The sequence below is a fragment of the Pyricularia pennisetigena genome, chromosome 1 (assembly GCF_004337985.1).
Source record: "Pyricularia pennisetigena strain Br36 chromosome 1, whole genome shotgun sequence".
In the NCBI taxonomy this organism is placed as follows: Eukaryota; Fungi; Ascomycota; class Sordariomycetes; order Magnaporthales; family Pyriculariaceae; genus Pyricularia; species Pyricularia pennisetigena.
Window position 1 is genome coordinate 3194646 of NC_043740.1, and position 16969 is coordinate 3211614.

Here is a 16969-nt window from a genome sequence, read left to right on the forward strand (position 1 = left end):
TTCCTTTACTGTTTGGATTTTTAATTTTTCCATCCTAATTTTTCCAGGGGCGATAGTATATCCTAGGAAATTAACTTGCTTGCTGTGAAAAATGCATTTTTCGGGTTTAATTAAAAGTTTAGCGTTTTGTAGCTTTTGTAAAATTGTGTGGACGTGTTTTTTATGTTTTTCCAACGTTTTGGAAAAAATAAAAATATTATCCAGGTAAATAACGATAAAAATGTCTAAACATTCCCTAAAAACGTGGTTAATTATGGTTTAAAAGGTTGCGGGGGCGTTGGTGAAACCGAAAGGCATTACCAGGTATTTATAATGTTTTCGTTTGGTGCGAAATGCTGTTTTCCATTCCTCGCCTTCCTTTATACGGATTAAATTGTATGTTTTTTTAAAGTTTAATATCGTAAACTATTATATTTAGTAAAACATGTTTCGAAATTTTCCTATTAGTGGGAACGGGTAGCAATTTTTTATTGTAATATCGTTTAATTGTTTGTAATCCACGTATAATCGTAATTTTCCGTTTTTTTTTGGTACGAAAAGGATTGGGTATCCTGCTGGTAATATCGATGGTCTAATATAGCTTTTTTTGAGGTTTTCCGCGAAGTATTCGTTTAAAACCTCCATTTATGTCGGATTTAAACCGTATATTTTGTGGAATTTTAGTTGGGTTCCTTTTTTTAATAATATTTTATAGTCGAACGGACTGTGTTCGGGTAATCCTGTTTCGAGTTTTTGGTTAAACAGTCGTGTATAATTTTGGTATTTTTCTGGGATTTTGCCGTTTTTAATCTGTTTTTTCGTGGTTTATATTATATAATTGGATCGGTTTTAACCTGTAAATAGTCGCTTTTTTTCCGATATTAGCTCCGGGGTTGGTCGTCCTCCCTATAGGTACGCCATTTGCTTTATTTGGTTTTTCCGTGCCCTATATTTCCTGTATAAACCCTACTGTGTTGGAAATCGTTCAATAATTAGGTGTTTTTCCCATTAAATTTGGCCTATAATCCAATTTATCCGGGGGTTGCTCCTTTTAAACCAGGGAATTCCTAAAATTATATTTTTATTCCCTATTTCCGTAATATCCAAAATGATTTATTTTTTTCGTCCATAATTTTCCATCCAAAGGTATACGGTTTCTGTTTCGATGGTACCGTTCCCGTATAAAATTGCCTTTCCTTTTACGGTTTATAATCGATATAATTTTTCCTTTTATCGCCAAAATATTCGTCGTTTTTTCACGATTTTTGGAAAAATGTAGTTGCTTTATATTCCGTTATTAAAAAGCGTTCGTATGGGTTTTCCATTAAATTATATATTTAGGAATATGTGTTCGTGTATTGCTTTCGTGGTTTGCGTGGCGTTTAAGGTTTTTTATTCCGTTTTTGTTACTACCGTTTAGTACCTTGTACCGTTTAGTTGTCCTAGTTTTTTGGCTTGCTGGATTCGCGTCGTGGGTCTTTATTTTTTTTGTTTCGGGGCGTATAGCTGTTTTTAACGTTGATTTTATTAAATCGGTGCCCTGTTAGTGCAGGCGTTTTTCGTGCGTTTATGGGTATTTCGTTGTTTTTAACGTTGGGGTTCCACACAATTCTGGTTATGGGTGCGGGTCCTGGTTATCGTAACTTCGTTTCGTGCCATACCTATACTTTGGTTAATATATATACTTTGCAAATGTTTCGGGTGCATTCGTACTATGGGAATTGTTTTTGGTTATAGCATACTATGGGGTAGTCGTTATAAAGGGTGAAAATTACCGCTGGTTCGGTGTTAAATTTTATTTTAATTTCCCAATTGGGTAATTTAATGGTAGTATATATTTCGTAGATGCCTGTTGTTTTACGTCGTCGTGGGAAAAAATCGTGGATTATTTTTTTGCTAAAATGTAATCCGCAATTGTTTCAAAAACATTTTACCCAAAAAATTTTTGTGTATTTGGGATATTTGGTATCCAAGGTTGGGTGGTTTCCGAAAATTGGATTAATTAATTTTATGGGGTTTTGTATTTATATTCGAAATGGTATTCCGGGAAATTGCATTAATTGGTCGTTTCGGTATAAATCGATAAATTTCTTCTTATATATATAAAGGTTATTTTCCTTTATTACACTGTATAGGTCTGAAAATATAATTTTTTTTTCGCTAAATTCGTTTTTTAATTCGTTACTAAATTCGTCCGTTGGGGTTTGTTGGATTATCCGGATACGGTGGGTTTGTTCCAATGGTTTTGGTTCTAATTTTTTTAAAATATTTAATTCCGTAGGTTCGGGTAATTTGGCGTTTTACCTGCGTAATTATACCGGTGGTTTGGTTTTAATAAGTACACGGTTTCCTACTGCTAAGGTCCGAATGTTTTTAAGTTTTTATGGGTATTATCCTGCGTCCATTTTTACGCTATTGTGGATTATACAATTATCGTTATAATATATGGTCCAGCTTTTTAAACTGTATTAATCCGGTGGTATCTGTTAGTGGGTGGTGGTATTTAATTTTCGTGGTTTTTTGGAATCGGGGTGTAAATCCGGAATGTTTTAGGGATAAAATTTGGCTATATGTCCTGGTTTTTCGCATTTAAAGCATTTACCATTTTTGGGATTTTTGCGCGGTTTTTTATATTGGATCGCGTTAAGGTTTATAAATCCGTTATATATTCCGTAGGAAATACTGTACTGGCGAAACGGTTTAAAATATTAATATTTGCGTCCCGTATTGGTTTATCGCAAAGTTAACCCCCATACGCTGCGTTTTTCGCGTCGTTCCAATTTCCGTTCGTAAAATCGGTTATCGATTTTAATTGCTAATTTTACGTACTCGGTTAGGGTATCGGGTCGTTTTTTTTTGACAAATTCGTTTTTAATTTTTTTTTTAAATCCCGCATAAAAGCGTGCCATTAGGGTTTCGGGGCCCCATAGTAATTTGGCGGTAATTTGTCGAAATTTACTGGTATATTTGGATACCGATTTAGTTTAAATAAAGCGTACCAATTTACGTTTAACCGTGCGTTCCTCGTCTGGGCTACCGAATATTCCCCTAAAATATTTTTCGAAATTTTCGTAATCGTCGAAAATGCGGTTGGTTTCAATTTTACGGTTTTCTTTTTTATCGTAATCCAAATAATTTCGTAGGATTGGTTCGAACCAGGTAAACGCATCGCCTTTTAATAACGAGGTTACGTAAATAATTTTTTTTGCGTTATTATCGAAATTGTCCTCGTTAAAATAAAGGTAAGCCCGGGTTCCCGTAAAAAATCCCTGCAAGGTATTTGGGGTGCTATTATAGGGTAATGGTAAAAAATATTTGATATGGTTTTTATTAGTTCGATTAATTTATTCGGTTATTCGTTCCTGGAATTGTCGATTTTTTGCTTGGAGCGTCGCAACCATTTAACGTAAAGCGTTAACGCTGGCCGGAGCGTTAATGGTAAAAGGGGTTTAAAGGGTGGTTTTGTTGGAAAACATTATTTCGGCGATACTATTCGGTATATTTTAAGGCAAAATATTAAATAGGAGCAATTAAAATGTTACGATTAAAGTATCGGGTAACCTGTTTTTAGGGTAAAGTACAGTGGGTTAAAGCAATTAAGCGTTTTAATTGGGTAATTGGGGTTTTCAATAACTGGGGTGAAATTATAATCGTTTTTAAGTAAATATTAAAGTTAATTAAAATTTAATTGCTGTTAAGCAATTTTAAAATCGAATTTATTTACATGGTAATGAGCGTGCCTTATATAAATTATATTCCGAATGTAATTTCTTTTAATTTGTTACAAATCGCAGAAATTATTTCGCCTAATTTGTTGTAATTTTTTAAGGATTATTGAAATTACCTTTTTGGCGATTACGTGGCGTTACGTGATTTCTCCCTTAAGTAATCGATATTTTATTGTCGGCGATTTCTTTGGGCGAGTGTCGTTAGGAGGGGTGTGACCCCGCCTGGCCTCATTGGTACCGACCCATCTTGTCTGGTCGTAACACACGCAGGGCAGCAGTATTAATATTAAAAATCCCCTGTTTAAGCGATGTAATAGCATTTACCGCCCAGCCCATAGTTTATTGGTATCCTAATTTGTGTATTATTAATATATTTACCCTATATATGCAATGCATTTGCTTACTCACTTAAGATTTTTCTTTTCCACACGAAGTTTCGCCCATTGGTTAATTGCCATAAAACGAAAAATAGCCCTGTAAATAGTTAATATATGCAGGGTATGTGCTGTGCATTGGATACACTTATTTGCGGCCCGCACGTTTTTCGTCCTCTGTTATATTGGCGCGAGTACTTTTTGCAACTAAAATGGTGTTAATGGAATGTATATATATATTATATATTTTAATTACATTTACCAATTCCAGGGTGCTCGTTTTTCATATGGCGGGTAAACTAAATTATTTATCAATCGCGTATATTAAATATATGCATTGGAAATGCATGGCAAATATTTACCTTTCCATTGCTTTTGTAAATCGCACCGCAAATGACGTTAATATTTATATTTACTATGCAATTGCATATGGTAAATATGTGCATAGCATATGGCAGGAGAAAACATTTATATTAAAGCATTGGTTTTATTGAAATAAATAAAAGGGTGGGGGTATGCTGCGGTAATATTAGCATATGCTTTGCATACGCCAGGCATATGGGGGCCGCACCAGCAAACTGCTCCTCGGTTACCTCCTTTTTGCCATTTTTTCGGTGGTATTTTATACGTATATTAGCTATATATATGCATCGCACAAACTATGGATTTGGACATAAATTTACGTTTAATGTAATCCTTATTTTTGTACTTAATAGGGCCTATAAGGTGTAAATATCCCGTATATGCGGCGTATATACACTGCTAATATTTACCAATAATCCAGCCGTTATCGCTTACATAAAGAGCGGTATTTCGATTAAAATTCTGCAAATTAATATCCCTTTGCATACGGTTAATATATGCACAGCACGAATACGGTATGGGCAAATAAAAAGTATTTACCATTGCGGTTAACCAATTGGGGAAATTCCAATTCTGTTAACGTACCATTTTAATTACCTGTATGTTTTGTATATGGTTAGCAAATGTTTAATATATAAATTGCATGTTTATAAGGTATAATATGTGGTGGTGCGGAGGGCGGTTTAAGTTAAAATAACGGGTAGGGTTAAGGCGGAAATAAGATAAAATTGAAAAAGTAAATGGTGGGTGAAATAATTTGATAAAAAACTTGCGCGAAGCGCAAAATATGCGCGCGTTTCGCGCATGTTCGAAATATTGAATAATAATGCGAATTTTCGTTATAAAACGATAAAATCAATTGATTTAAACGTATAAAACTGGTTATACGTACTGTTGTTGTTGCTGTTATTATTGTTATTGTTGTTGGTGGTGGTGGTGGTGGTGGTGGTGGTGATAAAAAATGGTGGTGGTAATAAAAAATCAGAAAATAATGCCATACGCGGCGCATACGCGGGGCAGATGCGGTGTACGTCATTGACAGCACGTGAATCACTTTTTCTAAGTGGGGCTACTTAATATATTTGACCAATTAAAATCTATAGAGTTGAAGGGGGTTCAGAAAATAAGTGGGCCGCTAACTCAATTTGGATCCTGAACCCCCTCCAGCGAGTTTCTGAACCGGGCTCATGTCTGAACTCGAAAAAAACTGGATCAACAATTATGGAGATGGACAACTACTCCAGATTTGGACGTTTTGTTATTACAAGTCTGACAACATCACAATAGTAGATCAAACCTGTATGGTGTATTGCCAAAAAAAAACTCGAAAATATATATATAATTATAAACAGGACAGGCTACTTGAAAAGGTACAAATACTGGATGCTGTAAAGCTACAGCCATGAATGTTTTGTTGCCAACTACCTATTTTTTAAACACATGTCAATTCTAATTAGGACTTTCAAAACCTTACAAACCTTACGAAAACTTAGTTTCTCCTTTTCATTCAATATCAATTATCCAATGAAAAATAAAATTCTCTTCCTCCCTCTTGATAAGCCTTTTGGCCACGGTCGCCGTTGCGAATATGAAAGCTCGCCAACAAGGAACCGGGTCGAAGCCAAGACATGCGCCGAAAACGGACTTGGAACATGCATCGGTCCCCGAGAATGCAAAATTAGCGCGAAGCCCGAATCTGTCGTCTTCAGCGATGATGCGTGTAAATAGTGTACAACCGAAGCAAGAAGTTAACCGGTCGCCTTTGGAAAACCAACGAAGGCCTGGAACCACACGGATCGCGGAGATAGCTGGGAATTCATAAAAGCTGGTTGGGACATTGGCCTTCCATCCGTGTCACAAGATGTGAAGCATGAAATGCGTACTAGAAACGGGCCACCTATACAAATAGGGATACCTCATACTTCTCAGGTCAGAAGAGACGGTATATTTCATGTATACAGACAGTCCAAGAAGGCTCTCGTCTTGGGGTACAGCAGACAAACTCATCTTGGTCTGCATGATGCCGCCGTAACTTCGGGACAAGCATATATGCTTTTACACACCAGTATGAGCGCCGAACGGTGCATCGGATACCAGGATTTGTTTGACGGCATGCTGCTCTTGATTAGTAACGTCGTCGTCTTTGTAGTTGCCATCAGCTCGCCTTCACAGCATTCGTCGCTTTTTCGTGGTCAATTTTGATTGAGCAGGGATAGCAATTATTGACTTGATCCAAATTGAATTATTAATACTACTGAAGGTCAATGACCTGGTGGTGTACTTGTCGACTGAGCAAATTTAGACTACTGTGGATCTACAGCATGCCCTGGTGTAGTTTTACTATGGAGGGCCAGAGATAATTCATGTACAGTAGATCTGAATCGGATCTCAAACCAGGTAAATCAGTAAGACGTCAATACCGTTGAGATTGTGGCACGGCTTGATTAATCTTGGCTATAAGCCCGACTGCTGGCAAGAGCTTGTCGGGCGTCAAAAAGGGACCCGCGGACAGTGTCCAATACGAGAATACGCGCGCAAACAAACCGCTTAAGCCGAAAAAAAACCCTCGGTCGGTAGCAACTTGTTGCTCGCTCTCTACGCTGAACGCACCTGCACCGTACCTTTCCTACTGTGGCAAGGGGCCGGGGCGTCATCAAGGGTCCAGCAGATGGCAGGCCGCAGAAGGCCCAGCCAGGCCTATCGTTCTTTAGCACAGTTTCCCGGCTGGGGTCGGTCCCGCATCCATCCACACTACACTTCTGCAAGGCGTGCATGCAACGTTGTCGAAATCTACCAAGGAACACAGGCAAATTACTCCAATCAATTACTGTAATTTCAGATACTTTGTGTTCCTCGTCGGCCTTGCAAGCAAGTCAAGTCGACCGAGTCTTTATTGAATAAACGGACCTTTTTTTTTTTTCTTTTTTACTTCACCTCTCGGACCAATCTCTGCCGCGACAAAGCTGCACGACAAGTCAAGTTTGACCAGGATCATTAAAGGTTCATAGCGGCCAAGACCAAAGGCACCCCGATAAGTAGCGGGGAAACGCCTCTGGCAGCACGGGCGCAAAACGTTCTTTCAAACGGCCAATCGGACAACAACGCACCCAGACGAGATTGATGTGGCCGACAACGCCATGAAGCGAAATAATCGAGGCTCAAGCCCAGCCTCCGCCTCGGTGCCAAAGATTGCAATCAATGGGCCATCGACAAATATGACGGCGGAGCCTGACAAGGCTGGCAATGAGGGCGAGCGCGTCCAGGAAGGCGGTGATGGTATCGACGCGGGGCTGCGAAGCTTGGGACATTGTATGTCGCTATTGCGCACCACCCCTGCGCTGAAGACAATGACAACAATGTCATCTGCGCCGTTCAAACACGCGGCAGATTGCTGACTGTTTGCACTATGAAAAAAAAAAAAAATCACAGACAAGCGGGCGCTCCCTCCATGGAGATATGCAGTGCGACAGAAGATGCTGCCCCTGATTCGGTGGGAAACACCCTACCTCGCCTGGTTGCAGTCCAAGATCCGCTCGCCCGCACTCGACAGTTACTTTGCCATTACTGCAAACCTCGGGACGCATACGTTCTTCATGATCGGGCTTCCCATCATGTTTTGGTGTGGATTTATGGAATTTGGGAAGGGGTAAGAGCGCGCAAAAAAAGAAAAAGAAAAAAAAAATCCCCCAGCCGTGGGATGGGGTGGCATAACGAACGTCACGGGCGACTGGCATAATCTACAGCTGCTGACCTTGGATATTTCTCCATCCTTAGCCTTGTCCACATATTAGCAACCGGCGTCTTCGTTACAGGCTTCATCAAGGATCTACTATCTCTCCCCAGACCACTGTCGCCCCCTCTCCACCGAATTACCATGTCCGGATCAGCGGCGCTCGAGTACGGCTTTCCATCAACACATTCAACCAATGCAGTATCCGTCGCTGTGCTTGGAATTCTCATGCTGCACGACCCAACCAACACTCTTTCCCCTGCAATCAAGGTCTACTTGGAGGTCTTGAGCTATTTCTACGCAGTATCCATCGTCTTTGGCCGTCTCTACTGCGGCATGCATGGTTTCCTGGATGTGATAATCGGCAGTCTGATTGGCATCTTTATCGCACTCGGCGAGTTCTATTGCGGCCCGATATTGGATTCCTGGCTTCACGCCACTGGCTGGCGCGGGTCCATCGTGTTTATCCTGACCATCATCGTACTGGTGCGCATCCACCCGGAGCCTGCGGATGACTGCCCGTGCTTCGACGACAGTGTTGCCTTTGCCGGCGTCATGATGGGCCTCGAAGTTGGGTTCTGGCACTATATGCACTCATCCTTTGCCTGGCCGGCAAGCGATCGCTTCTCACTGTCTCAGTTGGGTTGGCCGACTGTGGGAGCACGCCTTGTGGCGGGCATTCTCGTCATCTTTGCGTGGCGCGAAATCATGAAGCCTGCGCTGCTCAAGATTCTCCCCTATATCTTCCGTGCCATAGAAGACCGCGGTCTTTCCCTCCCGCGACGCTTCTTTGTCAATGCGAGCGAGTACAAGAACATTCCCGACCTCCTCCGCCTCCACACCGACAATGTTATCCCTTCGGTCAGTGACCTGCCTGAGATTGTGCGCAACATACGGCGCGTGGGGACCCGCGGCCGCAGCGTCAGCATCGGGCCGCAAAGCGCGGCAGATGCGTACGAGACGCTGGCTTATCGGGAGCGGAGGCGACGGGAGAGCATAGGGAGCAACGCCAGCCTTGGAAGCAAGCCAAGCCTGCGGAACCTCAGGGAGGAGGTCGCCCGGGAGGATGGCACTTCCGGGGACGCGTTTCAAGACGGAGATGGCTTTGCGTTTTCGTCATCCCTCAGTTCTGCCCAGCAGAGCCGGCGGAGGAACCAGTCGCCAGGTACTCTGGCCGAATACGAAAGCCAGATGGGCCAGGGTACTGTTGTCGTTGGGGACGAAGGTGGCAACGGCGAGGATGATGTGGACATCTTCATTGGCCAGCAAGACGAGTTTGAGGAGAAGGAGATGTTTGAGAAGCTTATAAAGCCACGTGTCAAGTATGATGTTGAGGTGGTGACCAAGCTGGTCGTCTATGCCGGTAAGAACTTTCGCTCATACTGTGGTTCCCCCCTTTTTTTTTTCGGTCACTGACAAAAATTTACAGGCATTGCATGGCTGAGCGTTGAGGGCATACCGGTCATGTTTGAATATATAGGCCTGGGTGCGGAACACCTACGCCAACCGAGGTGAAGACAAGGACATGCACCTTTTACGACCGAAATAGCTTTTGTTCTCTCAACCCATTTTTTTATTCGGACTGTCACTTACTTACAACCTTTTTACTCTTCAATAATGAGCGTTATAATGAGGGTTGGCGTTACCTCGGAGATAGGTTCATTTACAGTTTTTATAATCGAGTCTTCCAAATTATTAATGTATGGGGTTGACTTTGTTAAGATTCTCCCTGACTTGCTGATTGTTAGGGTGCTTGGAGTGATACATGAGATGATCACCTTGATTGAACTTGGGGTGCATGGTTAAACAAAAAGATCCGACAAACATCTGAGGTACATTCACGCAGTATCAAAGTCAAATAAACTAAATCATGCTTTAAAATATACCTAGGTACAAGGACTAACAACAGAAAGAATTACTATGCAAATACTTGGCAGCTACCTGAATACCTTGGGCACGAAGCAACAGACAGACCCGCTGTCTGGTCCGTCGCATGCGGAATAATAAAACTATCATCATCGTAATCATCATGCGGAAGACTTAGCAATACAAGGAAAGACAAACCCATGAAGCGCCTTTTCCATAACCAAACTCCCCCTCTTTCTTTTTTTTTTGTTGTTTTGTTGTTTTTCTCACTAAATTTTATTATCATATAGATCCCTTATGTTTCGCGTTACACCGCTCTTCAACACTGGTAGTGGTGAGTGGGGTTTTGTTCCAGCTTCTTCCATCTGAGAGGCGCCTGCAGGCGAGGATCTTGGTTGGGACGGCGACGCGGCCGTAGTGTAGGACTGTACCTCGGGCGAGATTGAGCTTGGGGATTTTTCTTCAGAGTAGTAAAAGGTACTACCACCCTCCCGCGGCGGCACCAACTTTTCGGACAAGAACAGGTTACGGTCGTCCAGCCGCGGCGGGGCCAGCGACTTCTCGGGGTAAAAGATGCCGCTGCTCTCACGCGGCGCCATGGACGGGCGCTCGGTCTTTTCCGGATCACCGCGCAGCGGGCGCTTCCCCTTGGAGCCGGCGCGGCCGGCGACGGCGGCCTCCTCCTCGTCGCCACCAACGCCGCCGTCGTTGGTGTCGCTGCCGGAGCCGTCGGGGGTCTTGAGGGCCTTGGGGATGCGCGAGATGCGCCAGGCCATGTAGAAGTCGAGCCAGTTGAGCATCATGCCGATGGACGAGATGCTGGCGAAGGCGAAGCCTATGGAGAGGGCGATCTCGAAGGGGACGACCTGGGTGGCGCACAGGGCGACGCCCGACACCTGGCCGAAGCCCGACAGTATGGTCGAGATGGCGAGGGTCTGGAAGAGCTGGTTGGAGACGGCGCGGGTCAGGGCCATGCGGAACGTGGCCGTGTTGATGTCCCTGGCCAGGATGGACAGCACACGGGCCCGCGTCACGGCCAGCCGCGTGTCGGTCCAGTACAGCGCGATGGTGGGCAGGCCGAAGATGACGGACAGCAGGCCGAGGATGGCGTGCGCGTTGCGGAAGTGGTCCTGTCGCGACCCGGCCACCACGATGCCAAAGACAAAGACCACGACGAGCAGCGGCGCGATGATGTAGCCGTACATGATGCCGATCCACTTGGACGTCTTGCGCGGGAGCGTCAGGTACGGCGTCGCCATGCGGGCCAGGATGTTGCGTGCCGACTCGAGGCACAGGGCCAGCGGGAGCATGGCGATGAAGATGATGATGGCGAAGAGGACTGTTTGAGGGGTTGGGGGGGTTGGGGGAGAGAGGTTTGCTCGGTTAGTTTCTTGCCCTTTGGCCAAGTTGACGACGAGATTGCGACGACTTACTGTGTATGATGAGCAAGACGATAAAGGGTATCATCTTGAGGTTGTTGACCTTGATGCCGTCTATGGCACCGTTCATATTGCCGTCGAGTGCGCCCTTGATTCCTGTGCCGTCAATGTCGTAAAAGTTGCCGCGGTTCTCAAAGTGGATGGTGCCATTGGGGATGAGCTGTCGGATGCTGTTGGTGACGTTTTGGTTTAGCCCGACGTTGGAGATGGGGTTGCCGCCCTTGATGAAGTCCATGACATTGATGGAGATGGCGCCGCTGCGGATCAGACCCACGCCGATCAGGATGAAGCCGCCGATGCCCTCGCACTGCAGCAGGTTCAGGAGGTTCTGGGTCCCGTTGGAAACGGTCTCGGCGTTTATGATGGCCGACAGGTTGAAGCCGGGCCCGAAGCGGACGCCGCCGCCGTCGTCGCGACGCCTCAGGGTCGAGGGCGCAAGGTCGCGCGGGTCGAACGGCTGCCGCGTGGGGATGGTGCGGTTGGCGGCGCTGGGTATCTTGAGGGCGTTGGGGTACTGCTTGGCGATGAGCTCGGCGGCCACGATGAGGCCCTGTCCGCCCAGGCCTTGGCCGAACCCGGTGCCGGCGCCGCCGAGCGTGTCGTCGAAGGAAATGGTCTCGTTCGGGAACGTGTTCGGGATGACGGCGGTGCCGTTCATCATGGCTTCGATGCCGCCCATCATGGCGATGGAGTCGCCGGCACCCTGCAGGAAGCCCCTGGCGAACCCCTGCACGACGTTGCCGATCTTGAGCCCCGGGAACGTCTTCTTGAGCATGCCTTCGAGGTCGACGTTGATGGTCTGGCCGCCGGTGCCGTCGAAGTTGCGGGTCAGGGACTCGGTCAGGCCAAAGCCAAAGGCGCCGGCCACGTCGGCGGCCGAGGTGCCCTGCGGCGGCTCGACGTTGCGTTCGCGGGCGTTGCCCACGTTGAGGCCCTTAGTGGCGCCGCTGCCGATGCCGTCGGCGAACACGCGCGCCACCTGCGCCAGCGTCTGGCCGCCCAGCAGCTGGCTGATGTTGAAGCTGCCGCCCAGGTCGAAGCTCTTGTTCGTGTCGATGTTGCGGGTCACCGAGTTGGTCAGGGCGAAGCCGAAGGCGTTGACCACGTCCGACGCCTGCGTCCCGGATGGCGGCGCCGCCATGGTGGCGTTGCCCATCTTCAGGCCCTTGGCGGCGCCGGTGCCCAGACCGTCGGCGAGTCCAAAGGCCACCTGAGTCAGGCTCTGCCCGCCGAGGAGCGGGGTGATGTTGAAGGTGTTGATGTCGAAGCCCTTGCTGGTGTCGATGTTGCGGGTCACCGAGTTCGTCAGGCCGAAGCCGAAGGCGTTGACCACGTCCGACGCCTGCGTCCCCGTGGCGGGCGCGGCGTTGACTGCGGTACCCATCTTCAGGCCCTTGGCGGCGCCCGTCCCCAGCCCGTCGGCGAGTCCAAAGGCCACCTGGGTCAAGCTCTGGCCGCCGAGGAGGGGTGTGATGTTGAAGGCGGCAAGGTCCGGGGTGACGGTCCCGCCTTTGCTCATGGCGCTGGTCACCGAGTCCGTGAGCCCGAAGCCCAAGGCCCCCACGGCGTCTCTGACCTTGCTCCCGCGGGGCGCCGTCAGCTGGGCACCGTTCCCGAGGTTGAGCCCCTTGGCGGCGCCGCTTCCCAGGCCCTCGGACAAGGAGAGGGCGACGTCGGATATCGCGGTGTCGCCGAGCATTTCGGATATGTTGAACTTTTTGGGCAGCTCCTTGATGTCGACGGCACCGAGCAGGGTCGCCGTGAGACCCATGCCGAGGTTCTCGATGGCGGGGTTCAGGCCCGATGCGTTCTGCCCGTTCTCGGCCGCCACCCTTTCCATGAGCATCTTGGTCCCCGGCCCGTCTACGAATTTCATTCCCTGAGCCGTGCCGCCGCCGACTCCGACGCCGAGGAAGAAGGTTGCACCGCCGGCGTTCTGGACGAGCTTGTCTTTGATGCCGCTAAAGGCCTCCTTGAGCGGCTTGGTCAGCTCGCTGATCACTCCACCGGTCATCTGGGACAAAAGCCCGCCGTTCTGTTGGCCCCCCTCGGCCGGCGCCTCTCCCCCACTTCCTCCACTTCCTCCTCCTCCTCCTCCTCCTCCTCCTCCTCCTCCTCCCCCTGGGAGAAGGCTGCTGAGAAAGCCACCTCCGCTACCGGGGCTCGACAAGCCGGGAAAGAGCTGCCGCTTCTTCTTGGACCGCGGCCGGGCCTCGATATTTTCCAAGTCCCTGCGCACCTTTGCCAGCTTGTCACCGACCTCATGGAGCGAAGGCAGGTCGTACTTGTGGCCCAGGTCCCGCGTCAAGCTGGCGGTGATTTCGACGGCGAAGCCGAGGCTACGCCGCAGCTGCTGGTCCGTCATCAACGACTCCGCCGTGTCCGGGGACATGAGGCTCTCGAGCGCGGCCTGCCATGTTGGCGGTGGTGGCTCGCGCACCTGTCGCCGTATGTGTGTCTGCCTCCACGGGGCCGTGTGCTCGTACAGGCCGATGGAGAGCAGGGAGATGGAGATGATGGCCAGCACCCATATACAGCCCCTGAGTAACCTCGAACCTTGCTGCCCGGTCCGTCTCGGCGGTAGTTGTGTTTCGGGCCCCATGCTGCTTTTGTCGTTTGTGTCGTTTCCCTTCTTCAACTTGGCCGTGTCCATCTAGCGGGTAATCTATACCATCCTCTAAGTTGATGTCGAGAGGTGGACCTGCTCCTCGTTTATTTAAAGAAACAACTTGGAGAAAAAAAAAAAAAAAAAAGGCCGTGGTGTGAGGCGGGGGGGTGTGAGATTTCGGGTTGGTAGGATAATCGTCTTGTTATATGATGTACACCAGGGTACTAGTAGGTCATCGTAGGTAGCAGGGATAAGTCGGGGAGCCAAGCCCGGAGGGGAAGAAAAATGGGGTTTCGAGCCTAAGGGTAGATATATCAATCTACGTGTAGGTCAGGCAAGGCAGACATGCCTCCTTCGGGGGAGAGGGTTTAGAAGTATTATTTTTTGGGATTATTTTTGTTTTTACTATTCTTCTCTTTGGTTTTCTTCCGAACTAACCGCAAAAATAAATAAGATAAAATAAAATAAAAAGGGGAATCACTGACGACAGTGGCGGCACTCCAGAGGTAAAAGAGTAAGGGAGAAAAAAAAAAAAAAAAATAGAGAGGTGCCTACCCCCCCTTTTCAGCTTTTTTTGTCAAAGAGGCGAATAGTGTCCAGATAATTGAACGAACCGATAGCTGCGATCATGAACCCTGGGACGACTTGTACAGGGTCCAAGTGGAGTTGCTCTTTTGTGTCATGCACTGATATATGCCCTTCTCGGCCCATGCCACCGATTGCTGCTTGATATGTGGACAAAGGTGGAACGGTACCAAACAAAGCCCCCATGGTCCTTGAAACGCGAAAGCTCAGCTTCCCTGTTCATAATCGGATAATGGAGGGTAGAGTTGTATGCCTTGCTTTGGTAGTTTTACTCTTTTTGGTTCTTTTTATTTTCTTTTGTTGAAAAAAAAAAAAAAATCTAAGTTGTTTCTTTCGGTTCATTCTACTTTCTTAATTTTCTGTGTGGAGTTTAACGTTTGTTGTTTTTGACCAGCTGGACATGTCATGGTGTACTACCTCAGATGTATACGGTATGTATGTATCTATATGTGTATGTATGTATGTATGTATGTATGTATGTATGTATGTATGTATGTATGTATGTATGTATGTATGTATGTATGTATGTATGTATGTATGTATGTCTAAGCTGATGTTTAGTTCTTCATCCCTGCCAAGCTCTCCTTGCCAAAAAACGTAGTTGGACAGGCTGGACAGATGATTCCTCAGAGGAAAATCGCCCGCGAATACGGCATACATCAGGGAAATTCCCCGATGGGAAATTGGCTACGCAGGTTGGCGACTTAAACAGGTATGATGCCTCCAGCTTCTGAAAATTTTCCCGGTTGGTGTGTTGTTTGTCTGATGGTCCGAATACGGTTTTGCTTGAGGACGGGCAGGACCAGTCACGGCCGAGTGGCCGGGGTGGAGCGTGTAAGTAGGCGAGTAATGCAAGCTGAGCTTGAATGACCGGGCAGCAACCCTCCTCCCAAAAATAGCCATGGCCATGATGAGCGTTTCCGCATGCGCCTTCTGATTCATCAGTCCGTCTGTTCAAAGGACTTCACGTCAAAAAGTCTCAAATTTATTAAAGATGCTGCACGAAAAGAAAGGGAGAAAACAAAAAAAAAAAAAAAAAAAAAATCAGATGTTCCATGCTAGAACCAATACCTATTAGCGGAGAAAAAAAAAGGGAGCACGGGAATATACAACAAAAAGAAAGCTTCAGATCATTTGATTCATCGGTTGTTTAATACCCGCAAACACTATGCGAAAACGAGACAAGGAAGAATCAAGCCTCACCGACTGAACTATTAGGTGTGGGTGAACATGGGTGAAGTAAGGATGAGGACACGATGGAGAAATAATAGAAACGAGGACAACAAAGAACGATACTGTAGCTTGGCAACCGACTAAAGGTTGAGAACCAGAGTGATGCTTATTCATTGGCTTCTTCTTTTACGGGAACATTCAAGCTTATTTCCCTTTCATGCCATCAAAATCACGTTGTTGGCCAACCTTCATCCTCCTTCCTCTAGCCGTTATGCATGTCTGATGTGGAGAAGAAAAGAAAAGAAAAAAAGAAACCATGATGAGGACAGGGTTCGCATTGCGTGATTTGCGCTAGGGTCCTTTGGGTGCATGGGATAGATGGGAAAATTAGTCACCAGAGTTATTCTTGTCTAGAAAGCTACGAAAGCTACGAAAGATGGATACTTTACTATTAGCCACCCCGAGTCCCGGATCTCTTCGGCTTCCGGTTCCCAGTGTCAGAAATGGTATTAGGTGGTATTTTGTGCCATGTGGCTGGCATAATATGCCGTGATGTGATCGATGTCAACCATCGGAATCAAGGAAAATAGAACATGCTTGACCTTGAAACAAAGTCCTTGTAACACGTCCGTAAACGGATGCTGGTTGTCCAAAGAAACAAGGCGCGTCCGGGATCTTGTTTGCCACAATCACCTGGGGTTCCCAGCAGCATATAGAGAGCATTTTACCCCTCGCGTAGCTCGTGAGGCACCGTGACTGAGCGCAATCTAATACTTGGAGAATAATTTATATGATCAGCACTTGGACGATCGATCGTCTTGTCACTTCATCGCCAGCTCGTCGATCTGATTCATCTGCGCACAAGTGCCGAAACTATAAAAGAACAGAGTAGGTATATATATATATATATATCTGTTCGACAGCAGTTTGAACCGACGTCATGTATAGTGGTCTGTACAGTATACTTGGGATAACCGCCAAATATTTTCTCCTTGTACTCAGGACGTGTTCGGGTGCTCGCGTTCTTTGAGATAGAGTAAGGGGGGGACGAGAGCAAGGGGCCCTTTCTGCCAATCCTCGTCTGACTGACCGTTCAGGAATGATGGGGCAAACACAACATCCCA

At 46.8% G+C, this 16969-nt stretch overlaps 3 protein-coding genes across 3 annotated transcripts; 2 read left to right on the forward strand and 1 right to left on the reverse strand.

Annotated features, from left to right (window-relative positions):
• Window positions 1-7485: 7485 nt before the first annotated feature.
• On the forward strand, window positions 7486-9689 carry PpBr36_07510 (uncharacterized protein; the record flags this gene model as incomplete). Its single annotated transcript, XM_029894647.1, has 4 exons — window positions 7486-7753; window positions 7874-8090; window positions 8219-9537; window positions 9604-9689. The coding sequence occupies exons 1-4, from the start codon at window positions 7582-7584 to the stop codon at window positions 9687-9689; spliced, it is 1794 nt and encodes a 597-aa protein (XP_029747939.1). The 5' UTR covers window positions 7486-7581.
• A 620-nt stretch (window positions 9690-10309) lies between these two features.
• On the reverse strand, window positions 10310-14132 carry PpBr36_07511 (uncharacterized protein; the record flags this gene model as incomplete). The annotated part of the gene is made up of 2 exons (XM_029894648.1): window positions 10310-11379; window positions 11474-14132. 2 exons carry the CDS (start codon window positions 14130-14132, stop codon window positions 10310-10312), a joined length of 3729 nt encoding a protein of 1242 aa, XP_029747938.1.
• Window positions 10338-14027, forward strand: PpBr36_07512 (uncharacterized protein; the record flags this gene model as incomplete). Its single annotated transcript, XM_029894649.1, has 4 exons — window positions 10338-10374; window positions 10518-11381; window positions 11500-11651; window positions 11673-14027. 4 exons carry the CDS (start codon window positions 10338-10340, stop codon window positions 14025-14027), a joined length of 3408 nt encoding a protein of 1135 aa, XP_029747941.1.
• Window positions 14133-16969: the final 2837 nt, after the last annotated feature.